The 19,070-nt window shown below is 33.6% G+C and overlaps 1 protein-coding gene across 1 annotated transcript; it reads left to right on the plus strand.

Annotated features, from left to right (window-relative positions):
• Nucleotides 1-699: 699 nt before the first annotated feature.
• LOC143594052 (cytochrome P450 711A1) lies at nt 700-4,960 on the plus strand. The gene is made up of 5 exons (XM_077073469.1): nt 700-939; nt 2,529-2,681; nt 3,101-3,857; nt 4,420-4,515; nt 4,587-4,960. Exons 1-5 carry the CDS (start codon nt 707-709, stop codon nt 4,914-4,916), a joined length of 1,569 nt encoding a protein of 522 aa, XP_076929584.1. The 5' UTR covers nt 700-706; the 3' UTR covers nt 4,917-4,960.
• The last annotated feature ends 14,110 nt before the right edge of the window (nt 4,961-19,070 follow it).

The following is a 19,070-nucleotide window of genomic DNA, read 5'->3' on the forward strand; positions in this document are numbered from 1 at the left end:
TAAAGGTGTTGGTTATTTGTCAGAACGTTTAACTTAAACGTTTAAAGGTGTTCATTTTGGTCAGAACGTTTTAGTGTCTTCAGTTTTGTTCCATACATTTAAGCCTAATATTTTGAACCTTAATCAGAGCTCAACTGAGTATAGTATCTTGCAATATAATAATCGATTGATGAATCTAAATCCTTCTACACATCAATTTGATTGATTAAATCACCATTTCTTGATCAATTTTGAAGATTCTTGATGTTCAATGACGTTTCATTTTGATTTTGGTTTTTGACGTTAGAGATTTCATAGTTTAAGCTCTGTTTAAGGTTTAGAAATTGGATGAGATAGAACGATGAGTTCAGGATTTGGATCAGAATGGATTTGTAGTCGATGAATTTGATCATAAAATAGTTTGGGTTATCTACAAAACTGTCACCGCGTGTTTTTTAATCCAACACTCTAAAAGGTCACGTACATAACATACGATAAGCCATTATTGTACAATAAGCCACCTATATATATATATATATATATATAAATAACCTTTTTAAATGTTGAAGTAACACCAACCGTACAACAAAAAGTGCCCACATTATTGTCAACCGAACTAATAACGACAAAACCAACTGATTCCAAAGATGCTGAAACCATCGGCCAGTTGATCCCTTTTGGTCCCATAAATTGCCTCTTCCTCTTCACTGCCAAATCACCCCTCCAAATGGACACATCGATTATTACACACGTTGTAGGACCTGTGTCCTTTACATCATCAGTTATCACCATATTGGCCTTGCTAGCTTCGGTTGTGGTCTACTTTTACCAACCGGTTTGGAGGGTACGGAAGGTTCCGGGTCCTCCGGCCATCCCGTTGGTCGGACACTTACCGTTGTTTGCGAAACACGGTCCGGATTTGTTCGCTGTACTTGCCAAGAAATATGGTCCTATATACAGGTTTGGATCGATCTATCTTGTTATATTTTGTTTGATTTCAGTGTTTTGACTATGAATCAGTGGTTGATCTCTGTATTTGTGTATAGTTTTGGTTATAGTTTCTGGCAAATCTGTGAGACTATAGAGGTCAACTAAGGAAGATTGGAAGTAGTTGATTCGTTTGCACAATAATCATAGGTGTTCTTAGCTTCGGTGTTTTTGGTTATTCACGTTATTATTCTTATTCTTGTGTTAGGATTTAAAAACTCGATATGAATTCAGGTTGACTTGAATAACAAGAGTTTTGGGAAATATACTAGAGAGACCGTGTATTATACGGGTTAAATACAATATAACTATTATATAGCTATGAAGATTTGAAAATTATAAACAACGTTGTAAGATAAGATATTAAAATTACGTATAAATTACTAGCTAATAGTTTAATACGTTTGAAGTTAAATATATCGTGTGAGTTAAATTGATATATTTAATGTTTAATATTTATTATTAAATTTAAATTGGTGAAATAAGAGACGGTAATAAAAAAAAGTTGAGCTAATGAAATTGCGACATGTAACGTAATCAGTTACTTATTAGATATAGAAACATATAAAAAGCCTATGTTCTGTTAAAAATCAAAATTATATAATTAGAATATTGGGATCCAATTAGTTGCAAATGAATTTAAAACTTAAATGGTAAAATGATTTGAAAATTGGGTTCGGTTAGCGAGTTAGATAGAATTTCGGTGTTTACGAGTCTGATTCGCATAATGAGTTGAACATGTGCATACACTAGGAATAACGGAGTCGTTTTTACTGAATACATAATCAAAACAACCATGTATAACTTTTCTTTGAAAATTTATCAAGTTGACAAAACAAAACGTTTTTACTAGATTACTAGCCTTTTTAAAATTATTAAAAATTATTTGTGACATACAAATTGAATATTCTTTCTATTAAAGTCATTTGCTATTTAGTATACAAGGTTGTTCAAATGGATACTCAAGATATTTCCAATATTTTCATATTGATAGAAAATCTTGAATAATTAAGTTAGCTTTTCATAGGATTATTTGAACGGACACGGGCTTATCATAACTTTCAAAAGTGTAATCATAAGATTCCAATGAACAAAGAACTTTCTTTAAAATAAATATAAATAAATAAAACAGAAACTGTTACTTTTGATTTATAGACTATAGCAAGGCTATTTGTTGTGATGGAGCTTTAAACGTAAGGTTAAAGCATCACATCACTGCTACATAGGCAGTGGGGCTTAAACTAACACACAATTTTAACACCGCGTTGTGGTTTAAAGCCCCATTATTTCCATGTTAAAGCATTTGAGCCCGCCATTTCCCTTGTTAAAGCCCCGTTACCACATCACCTTTCCTTGCTTACCGGCCAGGCCTTAACGCCCTGGTGCACCACTCTACATCACGTGTGCCGCCTCTATTAAAGCCCCACAACAAGTAACCCACTAGCCAGTTGGCTTAGGTCTCTGCTCATCTACAGACCTAGACAAATTAATAGTTATTTTCTGTGACTTTGAAAAGTCAAATACACGAAAACCGTTTACTAAAATGTGAAACATGTAATCAGGTTTCACATGGGGAGGCAACCACTAGTGATTGTGGCTAGTGCAGAACTATGCAGAGAAGTTGGAATCAAGAAATTTAAGGACATTCCCAACAGAAGTATCCCTTCACCTATTTTAGCATCCCCGCTTCATAAAAAGGGCCTTTTTTGGATAAGGTAATTTCCAAGGTCCCAAATTGTAAATTTGCGTGATCTCTTCATAATAAACTTACCCTTTTTGATCCATTGGTTTGGCTTGCTTAACCTTTTCAATCCAAAAATAACTATTTTGACAAATCACGATAAAAAGAACGTTTTTCATAAATTACAGCAATAATTGTCTATCGGTTTAAAATGACCGAATTGTCCTTCTATATAACATGATAAATGGGTGCCATCATGGACTGAAAAGTCATAGAATATTAAACCTAAAGCCAATGTTACAAGAAGTCATAGAATATTAAACCTAAAGCCATCATATGTTACAAGAATTCTATTTTGACTGAAATGGTTAAACAGGTAAAACCACATGGATCAGAGCCGTAATTTACTAATTTACCCTAAACTTAAAAATCAAAAGTTGATGTCAATTTCAGGGATTCAAGATGGTCAACTATGAGAAACACTATAGTTTCAGTCTACCAACCATCATACTTAGCAAAGTTAGCCCCAATGATGCAGTCTTTCATCGAATCCACGTCACAAAGCATCCCAACAGATGATGATCAAGACATAATGTTAAACGAATTCTCGCTCAAAATGGCGACCGATGTTATTGGAAAAGCGGCTTTCGGGTTTGACTTTGGCCTCTCAATGTCAAACTCCCATCAACATGCCGATAAACACATCGAATCATTCATCAAACAGCACATTTACTCCACCACAATGCTCAAAATGGACTTATCGGGTTCGTTTTCGATCATTTTAGGCCTCACTCTCCCGATCCTTCAAGAACCCGTTCGACAAATACTGAAAAGAATTCCATACACAATGGACTGGAAAATTGACCGGACAAACAAGAACTTGAATAGTCAACTTGAGCAAATTGTGGCCAACAAAATGAAAGAGGAACAAAAAGGGTCAAAAGATTTCTTGTCATTGATATTAAAAGCAAGAGACTCGGAGGCTGCTTCAAAGAACTTGTTTACACCTGATTATATTAGCAGCATTGCTTATGAGCATTTACTGGCTGGATCAGCGACCACATCGTTTACTCTATCGTCTTGTGTTTATTTGATTTCTGGGCATCCGGAAGTCGAGCACAAGTTGCTTAAAGAGATCGATGAATTTGGCCCGCAAGATCGGGTTCCGACTGCTGATGATCTTGAATCAAGATTCCCATATCTTGATCAGGTAAGTTTAGTATCTATATATTTATGGGTCGGGTTGGGTTAAATCAGGTTGGCTTTGGTTACTGATGTGGATCTCTGACACGACATGAAAATCACAGCTTTGGATTTACTCTAAATAAGTTCGATTCAGTTTCGGGTCAGGCCCATGAACAAATAGCTGAAGGGGTCTCCGTGTCACACTTTTGTTAAGACATTTTGAGAAAAGGTGTTTTCTGTTATAAATTAAATTAATTTGGTTTTTTTTTATACTAAATTTTTATCAATAAAAAAGTAGTTTACTCGAGGTGTTAAAGTTTAAACGTAACAATTATATGCATTTGCACTTACTGTTATAAATATGTATTTTAGAATATTACCATACAAAGAAAATAAAACATATTATATTCATTTAACATGTAAAAACTCATGTCGTGTTCAAGTTCATGTGTCTTATATTATTTTTTGGTTCATGTCGTGTTTGGATTCGTATAAAATTTCCAGATTAATATGGCTTGACCCACTGGCCCACAAACATGACCCATATAATAATTACAACAAACCATTTAATAATTGCTTTTTCATAGGTGGTCAAAGAAGCAATGAGGTTTTATGTGGTTTCTCCTTTAATAGCAAGGGAAACATCAACACAAGTTGAGATTGGAGGTTACACTCTCCCCAAGGTACTACCTTTAATTCATAACTTACAAGTCTTTCAACTAAATCCATTTCTTAACACTCACACTGCCCTCAGGGTACATGGGTGTGGCTGGCAGTTGGAGTTCTAGCCAAGGACCCCAAAAATTTCCCGGACCCGGAAAAGTTCAAGCCGGAGAGATTTGACCCGAATTGTGATGAAGAAAAACGAAGGCACCCGTATGCGTTCATACCCTTCGGGATCGGGCCTCGACTGTGCATTGGTCAAAAATTCTCTTTGCAAGAGATCAAGCTCACATTGATTCATGTGTACCAAAGATACGTGTTTAGACACTCACCCAATATGGAAAACCCTTTGGAGTTTGATTATGGCATAGTTCTTAACTTCAAGTATGGTGTTAAGGTTAGAGCAATCAAAAGAACATAATATTGGCATCATCTCTCATTTGTAATCTTCTATGATATAATATATGTTTTTAATTTATGGAATTTTTTACCAAACTAGTGTTGGTGGAAAAAGTATTTACCATTTTGGTGTTCTATACAAACTATTTACCAAACTAGTGTTTTCATTTATTTTCTTTTCACCTTTTATTATTAAATCATCATATTAGAGTTTCTTTTTTATTATTTTTATATTAGTTAACCTTTTTTTATATTTTATCAACAAAAATTTTCTTATCTATTTTTTTATCTCGTTGCTATTCTTTTTATTTCTTTTTTTTAATTGTTTTCAAATGTATATATTTTTTGCTTTTATTTAAATATATTCATTTTACGAATTTTATTTTTTAGGTTTAGTTTCGAGACTTTGGCGAACCTAACCGATACCGATCAAATCCGTGTCGAATAATCACTGCAACGTCTGGGTTTTACCAAATTATGTTATTTTTTGTTTTAAATATGTTCATTTACGAATTTATTTTTGGGTTAAGTTCTGGTACGATAACGAACCTAACTGGTACTGATGTTCTGAATTCTTTTCGTTTTAAATATGTTCAGTGTAGCATATTCAATTTATTTTACACATTTTTTTTAAATTTGTTTATAGTTGTAGAGATCGGTAGCGACTCAACTTCATTTGGCATTTTTGCCTTTTTGTTTGTGTTCTATGAATTTCATATTTTCGTTTATATTTGATATTGAGACTCGTGGCTCATAGTAGGTTAAGTTTTAATATTTGGTTATCTTTTTATGTTTCTTATTTCATTTTGAATTTATTTAGATGATTTATTTGTTTTTATATTCTACGATAGTAGTTAAAAAATAAAATAAGAAGAAAAGAATTATAACAATTAGTGAAAATACAAAAAAAAAAAAAAAGAAAGAAAGAAAAGAAAAGCTGACTGATAAGAAAATATAAAAAAAAAAGAAGATACTGGATTGATGGATAAAAATATACATAAGCATTATGTTATAAAAAGTAAATAATCGATTAACTAAATAAAAAAAATTAAAAGACTCTAATAAAAGAATTTAAAAATAAAGATAAATATAAAATAAATGCAAAACACTAATTTGGTAAATAGTTTTCATGAAACACCAAAATGATAAATACTTTTGCCATTAACACTAGTTTTATAAAAAATTCTTAATTTATGAATCTTGTATTTAGGGATGCTAAAGTCCCTAAATACAAGATAAATTGTACTAGCTTTTTGGTTAGTTAAATTGTTAAAAGTCTTTTCTCCCTGGCGTGGTTAATCAAACCGTGAAAATTTGTTTTGGGGTCCGATACTATTTATTTCATATAATATATATAGAGGTGAAACCAATACCATATACATGGTTTCTTTGTTGAAACCAAACATATTAATATATCGTATTATACTAAGAAAAACATGTTATTTTAGATGTGTTGGAAACTTGAGATTACTAGAAATCTGGATTTATATAAAAAAAATGATATATTTTATTGCATTCAAGTATTTGATCTTAGGCAGTTGGAAGCTAATTTTTGTATTCCAATCTCCCGATCCGATCTTCAAAGTCATCTTTTTTTTAACAACTTTTTGAATCACTAACAGGTCTTTCCCACTTAATCATCTCTATCCCCTTGGTATGAAAGCATGGGGTGCTAGGTTGGCACGCCTTCGAAAGGAAGCTCGTAATAGAAGTGTCAATCGTGTAGGGTTGGCGGGTTAGCGTGTTGAGATTCTTCAACCCTAACCCAACCCTTATATTTATTCATGTCGTGTCGTGTCGACCTATTAAAATTTGTGTCATGTTCGGGTTGTGTTTTGAGTCAACCCATTTTACGTTCAAATACAAAAATGAGTAATAAATTAAACAATTAATTACTCATATTCATATTAAACTTGTTAATAATTTGTGATAAATCTAATTGTTTTTGTGTATTTATCTCTCATTCGCAATTAACAAACTTAGGTTCACATAATTAACTCAAGATAAGAACAAACGAATAAAATAACTAAAGAATATACCGTTAAAACTAATAAGATAGAATTGTTGTAAATAAAAAGTAGATAAAAGTAATGTAAAAAGAAGTTAGTTTTACTTTTAAAAGTTAATTGATATATGAAAATTTAAAATCTAAGTATTTAACTTTAAAATTTAAAACTTCTTATCTTAAAAATCAAAATATTAGCTTCTCTAAAATTGTTAATCCGCTTAACATGTCAACCCACTTTTTAATATGTCGGGTTCGGGTTGACCTGTTTTTTAAACGTGTCTGGTTTGAGTTGACCTGTTTAAGAAAACTGGTCGTGTCATCCGACCCAAAACCTATATTTTTTCATGTCGGGTTTCGGGTCGTGTCAACAATTGGCACCCCTAGCTCGTACATCAGTCCTGATTTGGGATGTACTCTCAAAAGGAAACCCGTCATATGTGAGAAAACTCTACTTGAACCCTTTTTTTGTACGACTTAGTGTGGGAACAGATATGTGATACGATTTTACAATTGGGTTAGAATAGGAATACAAGTACTCACAGAAACCCATGAGACTTATTTACCTCAAGCTTGTTATTGTCACGGTTGGATTAATTACTTCAGATATCATGTCCTAAGCTTTTATTTAGAACATCGGTAGGGAGCGTTTTGGAAGTCAGCGCACCCCCATAGTGTTGGGTACATCACCCCGGGGCGCTATAAGGGTGTTTTTGGCTTGGGGTGTTTTCTGTATAGCGTTATGGGAGCTCCATTTCCAAAAAAAATCAAGCCGTTCACCAACGGGTATTTCATTAAAAAAATTAAAATCAAATATTCTATTCAAACTAATACCCTATTTAAACCAAATAAATACGAATATTTTTAAACACAACCCACAACTCTTTCTCATTTCCTACTAATTCTCTACTCAAATTTTAACAAAAATATCAACCCAATACGAATCCATTCAATTCAACCCCTCAAGGTTTGGTTTTGGCCAATATGCATCCTAGAAAACTAACTCAGCCGAGTCACGCCCGAGTAGCACCCAACCGACTCAACCAGCCACCAATTACCAAGTCGGTGTTAATTGCGACCCGAACATGGTACAATACATGAACCTACTACAGATTCCCAACTACCAAACCGGTGTTTGCAACCAACTCGGCATTGGTTTGGCTGCGACACGGTCGTTTTCCGTTTGTTTCTCAAAACGAGACAACACAACCCGGGTGTACCAACGTGCAAAACGATCACACAAAAGGAAAGATGTGGGCGACCCTCGGGGAAAAATAAAGTTTTGTCGTGGACATAAGATGAGACGTACGCACTTATACGGCCGTGGCTCGCAATCTCGGAAGATAACGATGCATGTAAATGTTTAAAAACATTTTTTTCTTTTATTATTTTTTCTCTTAATAATAATATTACAGTTTAGTAATTTTTTCTATCCATTTTTTAGCCAACTATTAAAGTGTCAAACACTTTTTGAACAAAAATTCGGGAACTTTTTTTCCACTAATGGGCAAAGAAGAAGACTACCGGGATAAGGACTCTATATTGGAAATATGGTTCGATATAAACACCAAGTGCCAACTCTTTCATTCGATTTACGAACTTGTAAAAGCAGGTTGGGCTAGCGGTGCCAATGATGTGGATGTCATTGAAAAGGTGTTGGAAGAGTATTAAAGTGCCCGAGGGGTCTTCCCGTACATGAAGTGTTTGAAGCATCTTCGTGGTCACCCTAAGTGGGGCATTGTACCCCCCCCCCCACCCCCCCGGTTCCACATCCGGAAGTAGGCGGCGACCAAAAATGTCCAAAACCTCATCTTCGGTTGATTCAGAAACACCAACGTTTGATGCTCGAAATTTCGCCTTGAACGTTAATTATTTCATGGAAAAAGAGGAGAATGAGCTCCCCCGTCCGCTCAATAGAAGAGGTGGTGCAAAAGGGGAAACGACTAAGTCGCAATCGGCAAATGTGGGTGTCAAATTGAAAGACGCAATCGGCAGATGTTTGCCCGAGGGGTCATCCAGTACATGAACTGTTAGAAGCATCTTCATGGTCACCCTAAGTGGGGCATTGTACCACCGTCACGTCCGGAAGTAGGTGGAAACCAAAGATGTCCAAAACCTCATCTTCGTTTGAGCCAAAAACGCCAACGTCTGATGCTCAAAACTTCGCCTTAAACGATAATTATTTCGTGGAATATGAGGAGGATGAGCTCCCTCGACCGCTCAGCATAAGAGGTGGTGGAAAGGGGAAACGACTAACTCACAATCGGCAGATGTGGGTATCGAATTGAAAGACTAATTCAAAGAAATGAACCGTTGACTCCAAGATATGTGCGACCTGTAATAACTCGGTTTTTCCACGCCTTAATTTACAACTACTATCCGACCCGTTTTATGATTTGGGAAATTTTAACAATGAAAGTATCACGTTTATCAAGAAATATTTATACGATCTATATTTGTTTATTATATTTTTAAGATATGTTTAAACTTTGGAAAATGTTCGTTTTTAACCCAAATATAAAGTTTAATCCTTTGTTGTTTCCATCTCAAATTAACAGGGACTAAACTGAAAGTATGACATATTTCCTTTATTAATCTTTGGTCCCTAACCTGTTAACCCGTAACCTAGATTCAAATACCCGTGACCCGTATACCTCGCTTGAACCATAATTCTCGTCATAAACTTGGAATTGAATCAAGATTATGATTATACTCACCATACTCGGCCTGATAGACATGATTAATTAGGAAACGAGATCAAGTATGATACGGATTAATTTAATAACCAAACCGCCTTAACCTAAAAATTGATTATATAACTTAGACTTCATTATAATTCAATTAATCGCATCTGTACACCACTTAGTCCAGCGCCAGCGAAACCCCTATATTTAATTGGATTATCGAAGGCTGTGGATACCTTTATCGCTGGCCATGTTAACTAGCAATTGACCCGTGTTTGGTCGGCGATTCCGGTAATAACTTATATCATTGAGTTCTTGGAATTTTTTGCAAAAGCCCTAACATTAATTCATCTAACGTTGAAAGGATTAAGCGATTGAAAGTTCCAGGGTTCATGATTAATTGGGTTTTATTTGTTTCTGTATATGTGTATCTGTTTGCAGATCTAAATCGACTGACACACCAGCGCGTATGGCTGGTGTGTGTGTTAACTCCTTTAGCTGACTGAGGTCGCAGGTTCGAGTCCCAGCAACCCATTTTTTTGGTCTTTTTTATTTTTAGTCGTTTAAACTTGTTTTTTTTATTTATGATATATTATAATTAATATCAAATACTAAATAAACAATATTTTATTTAACCAACATAATAAAGTGAAACGTTTCTTTTCAATTAATCTCATTATGAGTTTTCGTGTATATATATATACAGGGGTGGGATATAGTGAAAACTCCTTTTAAAGAGAAAACTTAAAAACTTCTAAAAAACTATTTTTAACTTTTTTTTAAAAAAATTTTTTGAAGTTTTTTTTCCATTATTCTTATATGTTGTTACTGGTTGCAAAAAAAAAAAAAAAAAAGCTCTTGTCGGTAACCTCGTCGGTGTAGTGCACATGTGTAATAGTGTGCATTGTATATATGCAAAAGTGTTTGTATTACATAGAATACAACACTATTGCACATATTTGATACACACTATTGTATATATGCAATATAAAACTAATACGCACATCGAATACACATTAGTGCGTATGTGTAATACAACATTAACGCACATGTGCACTACATCGACTTTTATTTTATTATTATTTGTTTTTATATAATACAACACTACACAACATATACAATACACAAATATTGAATATATGCAATTAAACACTATTAAACTTAAAAATACATAGTAACACACATGTGTAATACAACGGTATCGCACAGTAATACGTATGTGCATTACAACGGATTTTTTATTTATTTTTTCGAGCAAAGGGTAAGAAATTATAAGAATAATGGCAAAAACAGAATTTTGAAAATATTTTTTTATTTTTAATTAAAAATAATTCTTTAGAAGTTTTTAAGTTTTCTCTCTAAAGATGAGTTTTCTCTTGATCCTCTCCCTATATATATATATATATATATCTTATTAATAATAAACCAATATTATTTTATTAAAACCCGACACCACCATTGAGATTTCCCAAACGTCTTTGTAAATTTGCTCGTATTTATTATATATTATATATATATACATATATATAGGTATATGTATTATTCGTTTTAAACAAAACTATAATAAACGTATTAAACATATTAAAAGTATTAATTATATTTTTACCATCGAATTTCGTTAAAGATTCTAAAATATAAATTTTTATGTTAATTATATATTTAAACGCTTATCATTATATTTCTCAACTCATATTTATTTAAACTAATTAAATGTAAATTCATTTATACAATAAACAATGATTCTCACAATTAAATGGTAATTAATAATACTGTTTTTGCAATAATAATAATCCTTAGAGAGCAATCGTTCAATCTATAACGTACCGATAATAATTGTAACTCAATTCGCATCGAACTCCTTAATTCATCATACGTGTTACATCATTTATAATTCATTCATAATATTATTTAATTAGGATTCTTGGTAATTCTCGAAGAAGGTGATTATCGCTTTCTTGTCGTATTCATTCCCATTTGGCTTATTCAATCAGATGAGTTTGATCATTCCCCTTTTTATATAAAGTTTTCAAACATTTTGGCACATGTGCGTACTTATTCATATTTTCTATCATATATATATCTCAAACAATCGCAAACATGATCATTGTGTGTTGTATCAATTAAATACTATTTGCTAATTGTTTAAGTGTGTTTGTATTCTATCAAGTCTTGGATTCTCATTAGTATGATCATACGAACGTCTTAGTAACCGGAGACCGATTCGCTTGGCGAAGGTAAACCGACAATCTCAGTCATTGTAATCAATGCCCGATTCGCTTGGCAACAATTCATTGGCACACTATCAAGTCTTTGGTTGTGATTTGGTTATATACATGCTTTGTTATGATTTGATTGATTACTATCACATGGTTGGTTTGCTCATTTATCACTTATCATTTATCAATTATCTATCATATGTATATATATTATTTGTTGTGTCAAAATTGGTGATCATCTCACTCAACATGTGTTGTTGACAAACTCCATTTTCTACGCATATGCAGGTTGTTAGTATTAAAGATTGAAGTTGGACATGTAGACAAGACTTTAGGATATTATTAATTTAAACTTTATTTGAACTTATATTCGTGTATTTTAAATTGTTTATTGTAATTGAGAAATGTGTGTATATTTGAATAAAATAAGTAACTAGATATTGTCATTTATATTCGATGATAGTATCTTCGAGCTGTGAGCAATCGGATCACGCCTCGGCATTTCCGTCTTAGGTTGGGGTGTGACAGATTGGTATCAGAGCCGAAGGTTATAAGATAGGTCGTTAGAAATTGTCCTAGACATATGTTAGGAACCTTATACGTGCTTGTCTAAACTGCCTTATGTGCTATTTATATTGTTTGCAGCTTGCTTATATTAATTATTTAATCGTATTTATCTTATTTGTTTAATGCACACACACACAAATTCCATGGCTATGCCTCGCAATCAAAATATTTTTTTTTCTTTTAGTAGTTTGTCTTTTATTGTGGGAAATTCCTTAAGAATTCTCGTGTTTTGTTTTATTTCTTCACCTTGAAGCGTTGGGGCATGACAAATGTCGTGCAACCTTAACTTCAAGTGGTACCCGTAATCAGCTAAACGGTTACGTGGTAAGCATAACCGGCTAAACGGTTATAGTTCTAAAAATTGTGTTTTTGGTTATTCAAGTTTATTTAATTCATTGATTCGATATTTAGTTGAGTTGGTTAAATGTCATGTAACGCTCATAGTCCGAACAACTCCATTGATTCGATAATTCGTTAATTAGTTGGGCCAGTTAAATGCCATGTACACGCTCATGGGTTGGACAACTCAATTGTTTATTACTCGAGATTTGAATTAGGCCAATAAATTGCCATGGAACGCTCATGGGAGGCCAATTCACAAACTTTATGATGCTTTATCTAGTTGGGCCATTCAAATTGCCATGGAAAGCTCATGGGAGGTCAACTAGTTTGATATGCTTGATTATTTTATTCTTGGAAAATCTTATAAACATTGTTCAATTTCTTACATGCTTCAAACACATATATATTATTTTCAATCCCGACTCGTCCTCGAGTCTTCACTAGTACTAATTCATATACATACATATACACATATACATACGCATCCCTATTATTTCATATCAACTCATTCCTACAAATCACCTGTCATCTTATACATTTTCATTGTTGATCCTCGTAGAATGTCTTCTCGCGCTCATCGTCGTAGTCACCGTCGTTCGTCGACCCCTCATGATCACCGTCAGGCTTCCAGAATCACTAAGGAGTTCACTACTGCTTTATCCGAGATCGTGGCTCAACTGCAAAATATCCACTCCAATGAATCCGCTACTTCGGCTACACTGAATCATTACCACTACAAAAACTTCACAAGTGCTAAACCCCCTTCTTATCTTGGCGAGGAGAATACTACTAAGCTCCTCCGTTGGTTTGAACAAATGGAGAACAAGTTTATCCACTGCGAATGTCCGGAAGATAAGCGTACTAGGTTCGCATCGAGCATCTTCGAAGAACGAGCTCTCACTTGGTGGAAATCTTATAAAGCCCTACATGGTGTTTAAGAATTTTTGGCTATGTCTTGGGAGGAACTTAAGGACGCAATGAAGAGAGAGTTTTGTCCTGAGCATGAACTGAAAAAGCTCGAGACGGAGTTTTGGGAGCTTAAACAAATTGGTGGTGACAATTCAACTTACTCGAACCGTTTTAAAGAACTTAAGCTGATAGTACCTCACCTTGTAACTCCTTTGGCTCGTGGTATTCGAAAGTACATTCGTGGATTGCCGACTATTTTCCGTGATGCTGTGGTTAGTCGAGACCCTCTCTCAATCAAGGAAGCTATTACTCTTGTTGCTTCACTGTCTGATGACCATGTTAGAGATGGAACCCTGCCTAGTAAGGATGCTAAACCAACCCTAAACAACTCTAAAGCTGATTCCTCAATCGATGCTAAGGCCGAACTCAAACCCACCGGTAAATCTTCCCACCACAAACGTAAATCCAACCACCGAAACTATGTTGTTAACAAAACCAACCTACAACCCCCAATCAAGATGCTCCAAACAAGAAACCTTATACTGGACCCTACCCATTATGCTCCACTTGCAACTATCATCACCCGCCTCAATATCCATGTCGCTTGTGCACCAATTGCAACCGTTATGGTCACCTTACTAACACTTTCCGTGCATCGTCCGATACTCAAACTACCCCACCTGCTCAACCCGGTGTTCCTAAAACCAGTACTTGCTATAATTGTGGAGATCCTAGTCATCTTCGTAATGTGTGCCCTCGACTTATCCATGCACATCAAGCTCAAGCTATGCCTACCCCCTACTACACCTCTAATGCTTCTCAAGTTGTGACCCATCAACCCTATACACTGTAAGCTCCTATCACCAACATGGCTCAACCTTACCAAACACTCTACCCGCAAGCTCAAGTTTACCTAACTCACTTAAACCAAGCCCCACTGATGCAAGCTGTTCAAGTTCAACCTATCCAAGCTATCCCAAATCCATCTACCGCTACTGCTCAAGTCATCATGGATCCAAGTACCTCAAGTGCTCCAAGTTAAGGGAATCAAGCTAACCATAACAGAAGATCTTTAAAGACTTTGAAGTTTTATTGCTTTATTTATTTCCGTTTTAAGACTATCCTATCTTTTCTGTTTTTGCATCGTATCGACTCTTTGGTTGTTTTGTTACGTTTGGTGATTTTAAGTTGAACTAGGTTGCACGTTTCATCTTATGAATGACGTTTCCTGTTATACTTTGTTAGGTTTTTGTACTTTTACCTTATTTTCTTATTCGTATCTATCATAATTCATTATAGCGTTCATTTCAAAAACCCATTTTCTTTCAATCTTCTAAAATTTCTCTTAATAATGAAAAGATATACTAAGGATTTCATGGTTTTAATTAATCAAACTCGAAAATTTATCACCTTTTGGATTTTAAAGTATCAAAATGTTGTTTCTTTCAAAGTAATGATTTTAAATGTTTTATAATCCACACGATGAAAACGAGTTATGCGGACCATCCGACGATAAAAGTAATTATGGCCCGGAACATAATTATTCAAGTCCTCGCATGGAAATCATAATACGTAAAATTATGTGTCATAACCTAAGGTAGCTTGGGTAACGGTACGAATGATGAGATGATAAGGACATGGTGGATACACCCCTGGTACATCCTATATATAAGTGCCCATATCGGATTGTCATTTGAAGTGTTGCTTCGGTTATTATAAGTTCTAAGTTATGATATTTTCGTTAAAAGCGTAATTGTTTTCAAAACGATGATGTTGTGGTTTTTCTTAATTTCGGGACGAAATTTCCTAAAGTAGGGGAGACCGTAATAACTCGGTTTTTCCAAGCCTTAATTTACAACTACTATCCGACCCGTTTTATGATTTGGGAAATTTTAACAATGAAAGTATCACGTTTATCGAGAAATATTTATACGATCTATATTCGTTTATTATATTTTTAAGATATATTTAAACTTTGGAAAATGTTCGTTTTTAACCCAAATATAAAGTTTAATCCTTTGTTGTTTCCATCACAAATTCACAGGGACTAAACTGAAAGTGTGACATATGTCCTTTATTAATCTTTGGTCCCTGACCCGTTAACCCGTAGCCTAGATTCAAATACCCGTGACCCGTATACCTCGCTTGAACCACATTTCTCGTCATAAACTTGGAATTGAATCAAGATTATGATTATACTCACCATACTCGGCCTAATAGACGTGATTAATTAGGAAACGGGATCAAGTATGATACGGATTGATTTAATAACCATACCGCCTTAACCTAAAAATTGATTATATAACTTAGACTTCATTATAATTCAATTAATCGCATTTGTACACCACTTAGTCCAGCGACAGCCTAACCCCTATATTTAATTGGATTATCGAAGGCCGTGGATACTCTGTTCGTCATCTTTATCGCCGGCCATGTTAACTAGCAATTGACCCGTGTTTGGTCGGCGATTTAAGCAATAACTTATATCATTGAGTTCGTGTTGGAATTTTTTGCAAAAGCCCTAACATTAATTCATCTAACGTTGAAAGGATTGAGCGATTGAAAGTTCTAGGGTTCATGATTAATTAGGCTTTATTTGTTTCTGTATATGTGTATCTGTTTGCAAATCTAAACCAACTGACACACCAGCGCGTATGGCTGGTGTGTGTGTGTTAACTCCTTTAGCTAGCTGAGGTCACGGGTTCGAGTCCCAGCAACCCGTTTTTCTTTTTGGTCTTTTTATTTTTGGTTGTTAAAACTTGTTTTTTTTTATTTATGATATATTATAATTAATATCAAATACTAAATAAATGATATTTTAATTAACCGGCATAACAAAGTGAAACGTTTCTAAAGCAATTTTATTTTATTAAAACCTGACACCACTATTGAGGTTTCCCAGACGTCTTTGTAAATTTGCTCGTATTTATTATATTATATATTTATATACATATACATATATATAGGTATATGTATTATTCGTTTTAAACAAAACTATAATAAACGTATTAAACATATTAAAAGTATTGATTATATTTTTACCATCGAATTTCGTTAAAGATTCTAAAATATAAATTTTTATGTTAATTATATATTTAAACGTTTATCATTATATTTCTCAACTCATATTTATTTAAACTAATTAAATGTAAATTCATTTATACAATAAACAATGATTCTCACAATTAAATGGTAATTTATAATATTGTTTTTGCAATAATAATCCTTAGAGAGCAATCGTTCAATCTATAACGTACCGATAATAATTGTAACTCAATTCGCATCGAACTCCTTAATTCATCATACGTGTTACATCATTTATAATTCATTCATAATATTATTTAATTAGGATTCTTGGTAATTCTCGAAGAGGGTGATTATTGCTTTCTTGTCGTATTCATTCCCATTTGGCTTATTCAATCAGGTGAGTTTGATCATTCCCCTTTTTATATAAAGTTTTCAAACATTTTGGCACATGTGCGTACTTATTCATATTTTCTATCATATATATATCTCAAACAATCGCAAACATGATCATTGTGTGTTGTATCAATTAAATACTATTTGCTAATTGTTTAAGTGTGTTTGTATTCTATCAAGTCTTGGATTCTCATTAGTATGATCATAAGAACGTCTTAGTAACCGGAGCCCGATTCGCTTGGCGAAGGTAAACCGACAATCTCAGTCATTGTAATCAATGCCCGATTCGCTTGGCAACGATTCATTGGCACACTATCAAGTCTTTGGTTGTGATTTGGTTATATACATGCTTTGTTATGATTTGATTGATTACTATCACATGGTTGGTTTGCTCATTTATCACTTATCATTTATCAATTATATATCATATGTATATATATTATTTGTTGTGTCAAAATTGGTGATCATCTCACTCAACATGTGTTGTTGACAAACTCCATTTTCTACGCATATGCAAGTTGTTAGTATTAAAGATTGAAGTTGGACATGTAGACAAGACTTTAAGACATTATCAATTTAAACTTTATTTAAACTTATATTCGTGTATTTTAAATTGTTTATTGTAATTGAGAAATGTTTGTATATTTGAATAAAATAAGTTATTAGATATTGTCATTTATATTCGATGACAGTATCTTCGAGATGTGAGCAATCGGATCATGTCCCGGCATTTCCGCCTTAGGTTGGGGTGTGACACGACCTTAGGTAATTAGACCTAGCTTAACGAAGAGATAAAGTAAATGAGGGGGTCGACGATATAATGAAAGAGGGGAAAATGATCAAAGACCTCGACTATTTAAAGAAACGATCGACAACATCAAAGGACCTGCCTTGGCCCTAGCCCTAAAGAAGAGGGACCAGATCATTATAAAATAAAATATTTAGTATTTTGACTGTTTTAGTATTCTTTTCATTTTTTTTAAGTTTTGATTTTCCTTTTATTTTATTGTAGTTTTTTAATTTTAATGTACTTTTTTATTATTTAATGAAATATTATTTCTTTTATATTTATTAAAAAATTTAAAAAAAAAACTAAAAATAATAATAATTGAGTAATGATTGCAATAGGAGTTATAGAGGTTATACTACTACACCACTTATTTTATATAATGCCTTCTTTATGACACGTTTGCCTCGTGTCACATAACACCACCTTTATACGGAGGGTTACCACTATACTTGGTCTAACAAAACAAACTTTCATTGACACATCAACGCTTACAGTTACAAGAGTGCTAATGGTGGAGGGAGTCGTGGTCGGATAGTGGCCCACGGGTGGTTGTCACCGCGATGAACACCCCCGCCACCCCCAAATTCTTGTCGCGGTGAGATTTTGAGGGGTAATTTTACGCAAGCATTTTTTTATCCAACTTACGTTGACTAGTCTTTAATAACGGCTAAATTTATTTATTTTTTTGCTTTATAAATATTCAATCTTATACCCACTCTACATTAACAAATTTTATACCCACTCGTACAAAATTTATACTCACTATACTCCAACCATGAAATGAATTTGAATTTTCTTCCCGTATATCTTCCACCCGATGACGAAAAATCCTCCAATAATAGCAGTTCATATCTATATGATCTTGCCGACAAGCCGAAGAAGAAGACACTGGCACTTCTAGAAGAAGATACGTGGATCGTGATCGCGAAAAAAGTCTCCAAGTTCTAATGGAAGATTACTTCGTCGAGAACCCGAAATACACGGAAGATATGTTCCGAGATAGGTTTCGTATGTTGAAGTGTTTATTTTTAAAAATTGTAGCTAATATAGAAGAAATGTTCGAATGGTTTCAAAAGAGTGTGGACGCGAGGAACAAAAAGAGTTTTACTGGGAGTGGTATTTTTATTTTCTTATTTATTTATTTTAGTTTAAAATTTGTAATCTTTATTTTTATTAATGGAATTTCTTATTTATTTGTATATAATTTTTTTTGATATTTATTGCTTTAGTTTTTAAATTAAAA

This window comes from Bidens hawaiensis, unplaced genomic scaffold (genome assembly GCF_021521415.1).
Source record: "Bidens hawaiensis isolate Kalapana, Puna unplaced genomic scaffold, B.hawaiensis_p1.1 tig00001692_1, whole genome shotgun sequence".
Taxonomy (NCBI): Eukaryota; Viridiplantae; Streptophyta; class Magnoliopsida; order Asterales; family Asteraceae; genus Bidens; species Bidens hawaiensis.

Excerpts from the sequence above, each read along its gene's own strand:
- LOC143594052 (XM_077073469.1), top strand. The coding sequence starts at position 707 with ATGGACACATCGATTATTACACACGTTGTAGGACCTGTGTCCTTTACA. Across the intron at positions 940-2,528 it reads AAATATGGTCCTATATACAG|GTTTCACATGGGGAGGCAAC; the intron begins GTTTGGATCGAT and ends ACATGTAATCAG. Across the intron at positions 3,858-4,419 it reads GATTCCCATATCTTGATCAG|GTGGTCAAAGAAGCAATGAG; the intron begins GTAAGTTTAGTA and ends GCTTTTTCATAG.